This window comes from Hermetia illucens, chromosome 6, assembly GCF_905115235.1.
Source record: "Hermetia illucens chromosome 6, iHerIll2.2.curated.20191125, whole genome shotgun sequence".
In the NCBI taxonomy this organism is placed as follows: Eukaryota; Metazoa; Arthropoda; class Insecta; order Diptera; family Stratiomyidae; genus Hermetia; species Hermetia illucens.
In genome coordinates, this window is record NC_051854.1 from 74,816,504 (window position 1) to 74,829,962 (window position 13,459).

Below are 13,459 nucleotides of genomic sequence, written 5' to 3' on the forward strand. Positions count from 1 at the left end.
ATCATGCGTTGGAATAGTGAGGAGCGTGCCTTTGCCGTTGAGGTTTACTTTTCAAGCGGATGTTCGGTTATTGTAACACAGCGTGCATTTCGGAATCGCTTTAATTTAGCCCCGTTGGCTCCCGTCCCAGACCGCAAATCAATTGTTACATGGGTTACTACATTCAGACAAACTGCAAGTGCGACAAAAGGAAGAACTGGAGTCCCTCGGCCCGTTAGATCACCTGAGAACATTGAAGCAGTGAGAGCGTCAATGTTGCGATCGCCACGGCGTTCTGCGCGCAAACACGCATCTGCCCTTGGACTATCCGATCGTTCTGTGAGAAGAATTCTTCGTGATGATCTTCATTTTCATCTCTATAAGATGGCGATAGTGCAAGAACTTTCAGAACGTGACTTCAATTCTCGGATGAACGCGTGTGAGCTTCTTCTTGATGTCGTTCCCGAGGGTGCTATTGTTTTTTTAGCGATGAAGCCCATTTTCATTTATGTGGGTCGGTTAACAAACAAAACATGCGCTACTGGGCTGACACCGACCCTTGAGAATTGCATCAAAAGCCTTTGCATTCACCCAAAGTCACAGTGTGGTGTGCAATTTCCTCAGCTGGAATTATTGGTCCCTGGTTTTTTTAGGAAAATGAGGTTACAGTGACAGTGAATTCGGACCGGTATGTAAACATGCTACAGAATTTTTTTTCCCACGGCTAGAAAATTTGGATTTGGGGGACACTTGGTTCCAACAAAACGGTGCAACAGCATACACTTCAAGAGCATCGATGGCTGTTTTGAGGGAACACTTTCCAGAGTGTCTTATCTCAATTAGAGGCGATTTAGAATGGCCGGCACGCTCTCCCGATCTGTCCCCTTGTGATTTTTTTCTATGGGGTTTTTTGAAATCCCGTGTTTATGTGAACCGTCCAAGAACCCTACAAGATTTGAAGACCAACATCCAAGAAGAAATTGCCAACATCACACCTGCTATGCTAACAAGAGTCATGACAAACGCCAGAAATCGGTTTACGCAATGTATGGAAAATGGGGGACGTCACCTAACAGATTTGATCTTTAAAACAATGTAAATAAAAACTTTAGACATGTGCCTACATTATAAAAAATAAATAAATATTTTCCGATGCATACAATAGTTTTTATTGAGTTTTGAAAAAAGGAAGTTATGCTGCCGCACCCTGTATATGCATTTAGTATGTCACACTACTCATTTTAGTGTGATATTGATATTTAGTTGCAGTAAATTTACAACTTTGAGCTACTGTAACTTTGTTTATTTATTTTATTGATTTATTTAATTTAACGGACAACAAACAGAGTAAATTCCAATTAATTATTGTCCTCAGAAGGAGGAGAAAGCAAAAAACTTATCCTACGTTTAAAACTACTTAAAGTTAAATTAAAAGGACCAAGCTGTTCTGCATTATAATTTCGGCAAAGCCTAGGAATCGGGGAATGAAAGTAGGCTTGGAGCTCTACGAAGGGCACGTTGAAAATGTCTGCGCTACGTGGGTTATAAGACGCAGGACGGCAAGTGATCTCGTCAACGGCGGAGCAGTCCATCAGACCCGAGGAAAGTTTAAAGAATGTGCATAGATCCAAATAGGATCTACGCTGTTGTAAAAGGGAAGGGAAGGTTCAGAAAGCGGAGCCGGGGGGGGGGGGGGGGGGTAATCCACACGAGGGAAGGTTTTCTTAAAGAAGAGGGAACGGGTGAATTTACGTTGCACATTTTCAAGGGCAAGACAATCTCAGTTGCGGGAGGGTGACCAGATCACGGAGCAATACTCAAGGGTATTCCTCACGAGGGAATTGAAGAGAGCTAAGGAGGGTTGGATGGAGTCAAAATCAGAGGAGGAGTGAAGTAAAAGCCTGACAATTTTGCTGCTCGATTGATGACATCGAGGCAATGGGTGTCAAAGCGGAGCTTACTGTCGAAAGTGACTCCGAGGTCTTGAATGGAATTTAAGCAGGATAAGGAATGTCCGTTAAGAGAGTAGGAGAAAGAAGTGGGTGAGGATTTTAGGGAGTAGCACATAGAGTGACACTTTCTGACGTTTAGCGCTAAGCCATTAGTCGAGCACCAACAAACCAGAGTGTCCAGGTTATATTGAAGGGAAACACAGTCCATAGGCGACGATGTAGATAGCATAGCATAGCATCGAAATCATGGGGATTTGTCACTTTGAAGGAAGCTATCACTCGGTCAGGAGAGCCATCCTTCGTCAGCTTCACACAGGAGAGACGTGACAAAGTTGAGTTGGTTTTGCTTCTGATATAGGCCAAAATTTCTTCGGGCGTGATGAAGTACGCAAGCCTTGACAGGAACAGCTGTTTCAAGGCGATGTTCAATTGGAGGCCGCTCGGGCGACATGAGGTCAGAAAGGCCTGCGATTCAGCGGTAGCGGGCGTCGATGAAACACAGGAGGAAGCGTGCGGCGGTGCTAATGCAGCGACTGCAGGATAAACGCATTCGATGCTGCCTAGGGAACTTGTCCTTCGGATGGAGGGCGATTTTTCAGTTGGCTAGCGGACGTCATCGGGTTGATACCATCTTTTATGGACGCACTGGAATAGTGTGTGGCAGATAGAGAATTAGAATTAGTCGACCGGGGCGACTTAGGTATGGCGCCAGTTTTGTTGGCTGCAGTCGTCGGCGAAGTATAAGCAGAGCCAGTCAGCAGCATCTCAGGAGCTGAGGCTACGCTGGTGCTCGACGAAGCAGCAAGCTAGCTAAAACTTAACTACAACATATCGGGAAACTAAAATGATCATCTCAACGTCTTGCATAACTCAATTCTCTCAACGCTCAAAGGATGCTTAATTCTTCTTTGGGGTTGAAGGGAATAATATTTTCTGAAGCAGTCAAAGAAGATTGCGAGGTATTGAATTGATCAAATGCATCCAGCTACTAAAATAGATAACCGGCCTAATAATAGGTACACGCATGCATACATGTGCAAGGTAAAATTTAAAACTTTGCTACTATCAAGCTATCAATACTATGATAATCATCGACGTTGGCAACCGACTAGTGAGAGATAAGCCGCGAAAAAGATGTCTAACAATTATTGATCTTAATCTACCAAATTAATTAATTAACCTCATTAAACAATCACATTTTTATAGCCCTTTTAATCATCAGTTTTTTTGTATCTTTCACATTAATGAAAAATACAATTTTTGAGATAAGATCTCAAACCTTTTCGCCGACCATCTTATAGCAATTCTGGTGGTTGTCGGCCCTTCGCCCACACATTTCCCTTTGAATTTTATTTGCTGATAAAGTTTTAAAAATTTTGATTTTCAATCCAATTCATCCAAGCCAAAAAGTGGAGGTTGCTGCAATTATTATCAAAGTAAAAGCGGAAAATTAAATGATAACGCATTGTATTTTTGGCAACTCAAAAGTATGAATGTATATTATTATCTACCAACTGAAACCGATAAATCAAAGTCCAACCTCATTGAGACTGAGTATATATTGCAATCAAATCTGAGATATTTCCATAGTTTTCCAAAGGTGGTGTTCGGATTAACAACTAAACAAAAATTTCAGAATGGCAGCTTGGGAAGGAAAGAAGTACAAATTAGAGAAGTCCGAAAACCTGGATGCATACATGGAAGCGCTCGGTGAGTTTTCGTTAATTTTAAATAATGTGCAGTAAAAGATTCTTCAGTGACAGTGATAGTGAATGCTAAAAGTGGCTACGAAATATCAAAAGGGAAAAGTTTGTCTATTAACGAAATTCAATAAAGTGAGTGCACCTTAAACATAAGTCACGGTATGCTGGCTGGATCTACTGACTCCAAGTAGCACAAGAAGCTAGGAATCTAGCGAGCATACCTGTCGGTCCTGTTTCGTCTTCTAAAAGTCAACTTGAATCTATGATTACTTGCTGTTCATCACCCGAAGACATTCTCCAACATTCTGAGAATCGCTTCTAGAGAAAACTGAGATAGTGAGATTTAAGTTCAGAGCAGGAAAAACCACAGCCAACAAGGATCTTTTCCATGAATAACATAATACAGCTCAGCAAAAGCGTAATTCTAGTGGGTAATCTGAATATCAATTCTGGGACGAATAATGAGAGAATGAGGTCGTGCTGATTATATACGTGGCAAGAAAGACCTTTCGATTCTGACAACCTTCACCCCTTCATTATTTCAGCATTGTATTGAAGCACAAAGCATTCCAAGTCGAACACTAAGCTTTTGTTATCCGAATGCCAAACCAGATGGCTCTTCTTAGGTAGAAAATCCTCCGAACGCTTTGGTTCATATCTCCCCATGGAGTGTTTCATTCCTGGTACCTTCATTGAAACAATTTAATCACTAGAAACAGAGGAAGATTACACTATATATATATTCGCCCCTCAACCGTTCCTCCAAAAGGGGCATTTAGTCACATTTCGACTCCTTTGCCAATACCCAAAATGCAATGCATTCCAGAGTATCCAGAGCGAGAGGCAAGCGTTTCTAATTTACTAAGGCATTCCCACACCAGCCTACAATTTACCTTCGATCTGGATCTGAGTGCCTTGATAACTGCGCCGGTCAGAGTAGGAATATTCTGCCCTCTATACTTCTTCTGAAGATTAAAGTAAGAATACCTATCAATGGCGGATTTTTGCACTTAAAATATACTTGCATATTATCCTTACTCATTTTTTTGAAGTACTTCTTCCTGGAACCAGTTATTCCTGCGCCTACCATCTCTGCGGAGTACGTATCATCATCATCAACGGCACAACAACCGGTATCCGGTCTAGCCCTGCCTTAGTAAGGAATTCCACGACACCCCGGTTTTACGCCGAGTTCTACCAATTCAATATCCCTAAACATTGAACGGCGTCCTGCCCTACGCCAGGCTCCATCTCAGGCATCTCGTCTTCTTTTCCTACCATATATATTGCCCTTATAGACTTTCCGGGCTCATCATCCTCATCCATACAGTTTAAGTGACCCGCCCACCGTAACTTATTGAGCCGGATTTTATCCACGTCGTTATGTAGGCTACGGAATCGTCCATCATCATGCAGGAAGTCGAAAATTCTTCAAAGGATTCTTCTCTCGAACGCGGCCAAGAGTTCGCAGTTTTTTTAGCTAAGAACCCAAGTCTCCGAGGAATACATAAGGCCTGGCAAGATCATTGTCTTGTACAGTAAGAGCTTTGATCCTATGGTGAGACGTTTCGAGCGAAACAATTTTTGTAAGCTGAAATAGGCTTTGCTGGCTGCCATCAACCGTGCGCCGATTTCTTCGTCATAGCTCTTATCGGCTGTGACTTTCGAAACTAGATAGGAGAAATTTTCAACGGTCTCAAAGTTGTAGTCTCCTATCTTCATTGTTTCCGTTTGACTAGTGCGATTTGATGTTGTTCGCTCTTTCGGTTTTGGCCTTCATGCCATGTCATGCCACCATGTACTTCGTCTTGCCTTCATTAATGTGCAGCCCAAGATCTCGCGCCGCCTGCTTGATCTGGATGACGGTCGACTGTACATATCCGGTTGTTCTTCCCATTTTGTCAATATCGTCAGCGTAGGTCAGCAGTTGGGTGGAATTGAAGGAGATAGTGTCTCTTGCATTTACATCAGCATCGCGGATCACTTTCCCCACTTTCTCTGGGAGAATATCTCTATATTTACTGCGCTGCGTGATATCCCCCTTTTTATGTATGGGACAGATAACACCCCGTTGCCAGTCATCAGGCATTGATTCGCTGTTCCATACTTTGAGCATCAGTTGATGAACCGCTCGGTGTAATTGGTTGCCTCCATATTTAACTAATTCGGCTGTAATTCCACCGGCTCCTGGCGACTTATGATTTTCAAGCCGATGAATTGCACAGGTTTTTTCTTCTATACTTGGTGGTGGCAGCATTTGTCCGTCGTCTTCAGTTGGCGGCACCTCTAACTTGCTGATATTTTTTTTGTGCCCGTGTTCTTTAAGAATGCAACATTACTCGGTATACGGCATTCTACTGTTCTGTTGCTAACTTATAGGTGCTCAGAGGTGGCGGCGAGGAAGATGGGGCGGCAACCCTATCGGCCAAACCAAAACCAAGTGGTCGAGGAGAACCTCCATAGTGGTGTAATCACTTTGGTTTGCCGACCGTGATTCAGTAGGCGAATGCTCCAAAGACCTAATCAGGGCGATCAGACCTGAATCTGCACGGGGACTCATCTGAAGTGGCAAATTGGTCACGAAACCTTACCAGGGGTATACTGGTACCATGGGAACCGGGAAAGCCCCTGGACTCACATACTTCGGGTGAACTCCTGTTGTATGTGAGGACAGCTCGGTTATTTGCGGTTGGCCCCCCTAGTGGGAGTTTCATGGTGGTTGTGGTTGTGCTCAAGCGAGAAGAGACCTTCGGGCCTCGACGTGGTGTTGCGTATCAACACCGGTGCCGTACTCCATAGTTCGGTAGAGATATAGGTAATTCTTGCATCCACCAGTATGAATGCTAAGCCATGCACTTGGTATAGACTGGTACCGTTGTTGCTTGTCTCAGCGGGGCTCTGATTGTGGTCACAAAATCAATCCGTGTCGGAAGAGGACCGTAGGATTAAGTTTCACGACAGGTGCCTACGTAAAACACTATGGGCTTCACTGTTGCTAACTTACATTCATCGTCAAACTAGCCGTTCCGAATTTTCTTGCGGCTGAAACTAAGTATGTTTGTGGCCGCTATCAATGATAACGCTCTTCAGGTGGTTGTGAAGATCATTTGTTCATGCTTCATCTCTAGGACATCTGTTAGCTACAGTTATTGCGGCATCCATTTGCCTCTTATAGATGTTACGGTGGGCTGTATTGTGAATGGCTTCAGTATTCAATCTCACTAATTTGGTCAGAGGGGATTGTAAATAATGTTGTAATTCGAGCTCGGAGCACTATGCCAACGAGATAATATTCCGAGTCTATCTTGGCCCCCTTATATGTTCTGACATTCATCAAGGCTGAGAGGTGGCGACGTTCGATCAACACGTGGTCAATTTGGAGAGCCGCAGGTATGTTTGTGAACCGCTTTCCGCGCAAACCAGGTATCGCCTGGTCCCTCCGCTCCGTCCCTATTTGACTATTGCAATCTCCAAGTATTATTTTGATATCATACTTGCGTCAGCCTTCGAGCCTCAACTGCCTCGTAGAAGGTATCCTTCTCCGAGTCGGCAGTCTGCTCTGTTGAGGCATGAACTTTTATGAGGCTTATATTTGTAAAATTGCCTTGAAAACACAGAGTGCATAGTCGTTCGCTTATATTTTCAAAGCCGATAACAGCAGGTTTCTTTTTTTGGCTTCAGGAAACTGGTGCCTGTCTAACGCATTGCTTGAGACGCTGTTACATCAGCCTTATATTGGGACAGGATATCGGCTGGTTGCAGAGCAGCATTCGGTCGGGTTCCATGAAAAAATGCGCAAATCGTTATTCCGATGTCGTTGCCGGATTCGTCGTTTTGAAATCCATCCTGTCCGAGCCTCCATCCGTGGCTTTGTAACTTTTCCCGTTAGGAATTTCAGCCCTATCCAACCCTTAACTTGGAAGACCTTTGGTACATTTTGTCCCGTTTTTAGGCGCGGAAGAATCGCATTTATCCTTCTCCGTCGGCAGTTTTTCATAAAGAAAGAACTCCCAGCGATCACCACGTGGTGGTAGAGATAAGGTTTGGTAGTAGAGCTGTTGGTGTTGGTTCAGCAGGCGCTTCCCAGGCTTTGTGCTCCATCGTGGATACCAATCCAGGTTTCGCCCTGAGACCTTTACTACGCTTTGACCGCTGTTCCAATCCACCTTGTGGCTTCATATTTGAAATTTCTTATCGAAATGAAACTTCATTGTTATGCTATCTCTCGGTATAAGTAATTTGCGGTATCGCCTGGATGGAATTCATGTAAGCCACCCTCGCTGTCAGACACCATCCGACGTTGTGGAAATTGACTCCCTTGCCTGACTATATATGTAAAGATGAAGAGGAACCAATCTCAAATAGACCGCTAGGGATATCTTTGGGCGTAACACAGTAACATACACAAACCAGTCTTTAAATTTTATGATTGTTGTGTCGAATTTGGGCTAGGGCTAATCATTGGTGTTATTACTGCAGTATATATTCAACCTTGTATTTGCAAAGTGCACTCCCATTTCTTTCTTGCTATGGATTTATAGATCATCAAACCCTATTTAGTTTCCATGCCATGTCGTCTAAGGACCCGTAAGTGAATGGAATTAAGATGGTCTCAGCTGGATTGATGTTCAGCTTCGCCTTGCTGCACCAATAATTAGTAACTCTTAACTCCAATTGAAGCTCCCAGAAATTAATATAATATCATAAGCGTAACCCAGGTCTTTAATTCCAGTCTACGTTGCATAGCCTGGAGGCATATATTTTTTGTGCACCACCTTCACAGAATTTCATGAAATGATTTAACTTTCTTCTCCCCATTCCGTTCCTGTAAGTCAACCATGAGTTTTTGTAACTTTATCAGTCGCCGGTTTGTTTCGTTCTGTTGAAGAATTTTCATGATTGTACCTTCATTCTGGCTAGGTTTTTGCTCAACTAAGATACTCTTGTCTCAACTGGATGTCTTTCACCATTGCCTCCAGTTCCAATTCATTCCTGATATCACTGACCATGCATCCGAATGTTTTCTCCTGGGATTAATATCCTCTCTATTATAGGTCACACTCAACGCCGAATCATATTATTCTTCGATCCAACCTAGACGGTCGTCCAGGGCAGAGGCAACAACACCTCTGCGCTGGGAGCAACGTGGCCGAAATGGTGGGATTTGCTCCCTTATATTAATTCAAAAACACGACACAACACCTGGATTTTACAATTAAATGGATGGTGAGCTTAGGAATCCCTTGATTCTCCAACAGAATCCTAAAAGGTTCACCTAAAACTTTTCAGTTCCTGTTATCCGATTCATAAGAGTATTGCCCAGGGTCATATCTACGAGATACATACGTTATGTACTTCCAACCAATTGTTAAAAATTAACTCGAGAATATCTCGGTTGGTGTCGCTGCATCCGGAGGTCTCGTTCCTTGCGTGGCTCGCTATTCATGTCTCTGGGCTTGGATGTGGGATATCCTTTCATTCGCACTTCACTTAGTTGCGCCGTAAGTTGCTATATGGCTACTGATTGCTGGTCATTGGTGATACTTCGTCCAGGAGCGTTGAACTTCCGCGTATCAATCGTCGGTTTCTGTCAACTTATCGAGGCCAGATTCTTTATTCAAACTACATTTTTTATCGGTCGGCCGCTAAATTACAAAAATCCTGAAGCTAGTGCAATGGTTTCTTTCCACCATTGTTCTTTCCTACCAGCGAGGGCTTCAATCACGTTTCTTCTGATTCCTCGAAGTTACCATCTCGTAGAAATCTGTCTCATGTAAACCTTTGGAAAGGAGAGTCACGAGAGGCATAAATGGTCGATCTGCGTACGGAATCTCCATGATAATGGTATTGGTACGGAAGGTGGTCTCAACTTCGCAAAACGGAAACGAGCATCTTTCTTGTAGAAGATGAGAAACTTGGCAGTTGCAAATCTATTTTTAAGATTTTGTTGAAAACCTTATTAAAATCGATTCACTATCTGTTTGTCTGTCACACACACTTTTCTCAGAAGCGACTGCATCGATTGACACGAAATTTAGTGGAAAGATGGGAGCCGTGCCCATACATGTGGTGAGTTACATTGCTGAACTTAAGGGAGAGGGGCATATACCTAAAAGAAGAGTATTCAATTTTTTTCAAATAAAGCAGTAAAGCAAATATTAGTTTTAACATTGGTCATAAGGGTGAGGTTCAATTATTTGAAGGTTCCATTCTCAGAAACTATCCAACCAAAATATCCGAAAATGGTAGTCCATGAGCTTGTTATCTCGACCTTGAAGTACTCGAAGTACTCCTGAAAGTGCACTTCGAACCCGACTTGAGTTCATTCTACATCAGCAGATCCTGCAGTGCAGTGAGATAAACTTTAGTAGGGAGCATCATACTGGAAAGTTTGGTGGAAATCCAATTGTTGTCAACAAAGCTATAGTAGGTTAAAATTGTCCCTTTCACGTCAAATTCCTACTCTCCACCAGATAAAATTTCAGTACCACATCCAATTGCATATCGGATATATTCAACAATGGAACATTTTTAAAACACCAAAACCTTTCATCTCTGAAATCTTCCGGTTTCCAACTTTGTCTTGTCAATGACTTCTCAACCAGCTTCCTATAAAGAAAGCAAACGTCAAGTCATCTACAATCAACTACTAAGACCAAATATTTTTTAATAGTTGTCAATACTTCGGCTATCGTTATTTTTCCAAAATAATTTTTTTTTATCAGAATATCTACACTCAAAATCTCAATACGAAAATGACCACGTTTTACAGGAGTCAGTGCTGAAAACCGTAAACTGGGCAACACTATATTCCCAACTGTTTCCCTAGTTAAAAATGGAGACGAATACGAGTACACTACAGCTTCCACAGTCAGAAACAACGTTATGAAGTTCAAGCCTGGAGTAGAGTTCGACTTGGATACCTTGGATGGACGAAAAACGAAGGCTGTTTGCCACTTCGAAAATCCCAACAAGCTTATCCAGAAGGATAGTACAGGAACAATAACTCGTGAGTTTACCGGCACTGAATTGGTTTCGGTAAGTTGAAATTTAAAAATATTTCTCCGATATCAAATGTAATTTTATTCCTTGATTTTCCTTGCAGACTTGCACCACCAATGGTATCACTGCTGTAAGATATTATAAAGCCGTTTAGAAAGTTAAGTTCGAAAGCCGAAAATTTAAGTGGAAGTTTCTAATTCCTACGTCAGAATCTATAACATCTGATTAGGAGAATTAAAAACTTGTAATAAAGATTTTATATAAAACGTACTTTTTATCATTCATCAAACCTTTATCCTAGTTCAAAAATTGCAAAACATTCCCGGTAGCTATTGTGGGCAAATAGTAGTTAACTGGCAACCGGAGTCTCCGTGGTGGCGATTAACCCCCATATCCCGTAACCCTACTCAACCTTTACCTAGTTCCATCGATTTCACTGACTCCGCCGCCAATTCCTCTAAGATCTCTTCTCGGATTAAGGTTTCCGTCCACTGCCTCCTCTCAGCCCTTCCTAGGTACGTACTGTACTGAGTATCTATACGTTTCTTCCCTTATCTTTCCTTATCCAACTCCTCTTGTTCCAAAATTCTCAAGAGATACCTTAGCGACTAGTGTGTTGACCGCGTAATTCGTTTACCTCATAGCGAAAGACCAACATAGTATTGTGATACATCGATCTACTGTTTCTAATCTTCTCGACTGTACTAACTTTTTTCGAGCGCTTACATTCGTTTCTCCCTCATGAGCAATCTGGACTATTTCATTCCTAGTATGTTCGTCTAGTACAGTTCCTCCAGCCGTTCCACTTCATCTTTCAACGACATGGCCAAGAACCCATTTCCGACTCCACAGAATGGTTCTGGCTGCTGCAGCTGCATCCCTAGTCCTTTTCTGACCAGCTCGTCCCCTGTCTTATTACCTGCCAATCTAATATGGTTTTTTTCGGAAGTGGACATCTTCCAAAGACACTGGTGCACATGTGCCAACGTGTGGGATTTTTATCCACTAAAACTAAAACCCCCTAATTCCTGTCGTTTTTTTCCCCGGAGCCACCACAAAGTATTTCGCCGTAGGGTGGAAAAGGCTTTAGCCTTATCTCATCGGCCAACAGTTAATGGGCGTCATTTCGGTTACTGCCGGTTCGTCTGAGATGATTCTATGACCACAGCATACCCTTAAGGCGATCTTTCTATAAACCGCCCTCATCTTTTGAGTATTGCATGCAGTATGCAATGTAGTTGACAAATTAGCACTGCGTAGACCAGCATAGAGATCATCACTTTAGCTCCAAGCAGCCTACGAGTGCATTGTGTGCCCGTAGCATTTGGCATCATCTTTGGCAGAGCCACGCTAACATTGGACGACTTAGGGCAAACATGGTCCACGCGCTGCTTGAAACTCAACCTAACATCTAGCATCACTCCAAGGTAATTAATTGCTTGTTTTGAAGTGATGATATGTTTCCCCATTATAATACTGGCAGTAGTTTCCTTACGCCGCTTTGTGATAAGAAGAAACCCGCCTCTTTCAGCCACTTCTTTAAAGCAATGATTGCTTCGGATGAATAAAATTTCACATTCGCCAGATCTTTTGCCACAACAATCACTGCTACGTCATCGGTGTACCCACTATTATGGCCTCGCTAACAACTGGGAGGTTAAAGACATCATTATACATGATGTTATCTGTTAACTAGCTCTCGACTGGCGCAGTTAAGTAACTAGGAACTCCTTATTAAATTCTAACTGGCCGAGCTAAACGCATTTTACACGTCAATGGTAATCACAGCATAATACTTACTACTACCACCCCTTTCGTGAATCACATTTTCAGCTAAGCCAGTGACCAGTTCGATCCCGTCAATGGTTGATCTGGCAATACGGCTCTCTACAGCCAGGAGCAATCTGTTTTGGATTATTCGTTCCAACATTTAACCATAGTATTCAGTAAGGATATAGGTTTGTAGGAAGATGGTTCACCAGGAGGTTTACAAGGTTTCGGAAACAAAACTAATCTTTGTCTTTTCCAAGTCACAGAAAAGATCCGCCAAGCATCCTTCAAACAACTCCACGAATATGTCTGCCTCGACTTGGTGACCAGCTTCAGGGTTTTGTTTGGTATGCCATCGTAGCCGGGCGCTTTGTTGCCTCCCAACCTCCTGCAAGTCCCCAGTACTGCTTCCTCCGTTACTGGGGTTATTGCAGCCACATCTAAAGATGTCTGTAGACTATAACCGCTTGTACTCTTCTGAAGAAACAAACTCTGAACTATTTTCAATAGAAGATCGGAACATGTAATTTTCGGAGCTGGCTGACCTCTAAATCTCCCCGCTTACCCAAGGGTCTATACCCACCTCTGCGCAGAGTTGCTTGAAGCAGTCCCTCTTCATCATCATCATCATCATCATCAACGGCGCAACAACCGGTATCCGGTCTAGGCCTGCCTTAATAAGGAACTCCAGACATCCCGGTTTTGCGCCGAGGTCCACCAATTCGATATCCCTAAAAGCTGTCTGGCGTCCTGACCCACGCCATCGCTCCATCTTAGGCAGGGTCTGCCTCGTCTTCATTTTCTACCATAGATATTGCCCTTATAGACTTTCCGGGCCGGTTCATTCTCATCCATACGGATTAAGTGACCCGCCCACCGTAATCTATTGAGCCGGATTTTATCCACAACCGGACGGTCATGGTATCGCTCATAGATTGCAGGGCCGTCTCCTCCTCTTCCTCACATTGACTGCAAATAGCCGAAACCACTATCCCAATCTTTTCCATAAGATAGTTTAAAGAGTAGTGTCCCGTCAAAAGCCCTAATAGGGTT

At 43.0% G+C, this 13,459-nt stretch overlaps 1 protein-coding gene across 1 annotated transcript; it reads left to right on the forward strand.

The window, feature by feature from the left end:
• The first annotated feature begins 3,487 nt into the window (after positions 1–3,487).
• On the forward strand, positions 3,488–10,902 carry LOC119660515 (probable fatty acid-binding protein). Its single transcript, XM_038069132.1, has 3 exons — positions 3,488–3,641; positions 10,407–10,672; positions 10,740–10,902. The coding sequence occupies exons 1-3, from the start codon at positions 3,569–3,571 to the stop codon at positions 10,788–10,790; spliced, it is 390 nt and encodes a 129-aa protein (XP_037925060.1). The 5' UTR covers positions 3,488–3,568; the 3' UTR covers positions 10,791–10,902.
• The last annotated feature ends 2,557 nt before the right edge of the window (positions 10,903–13,459 follow it).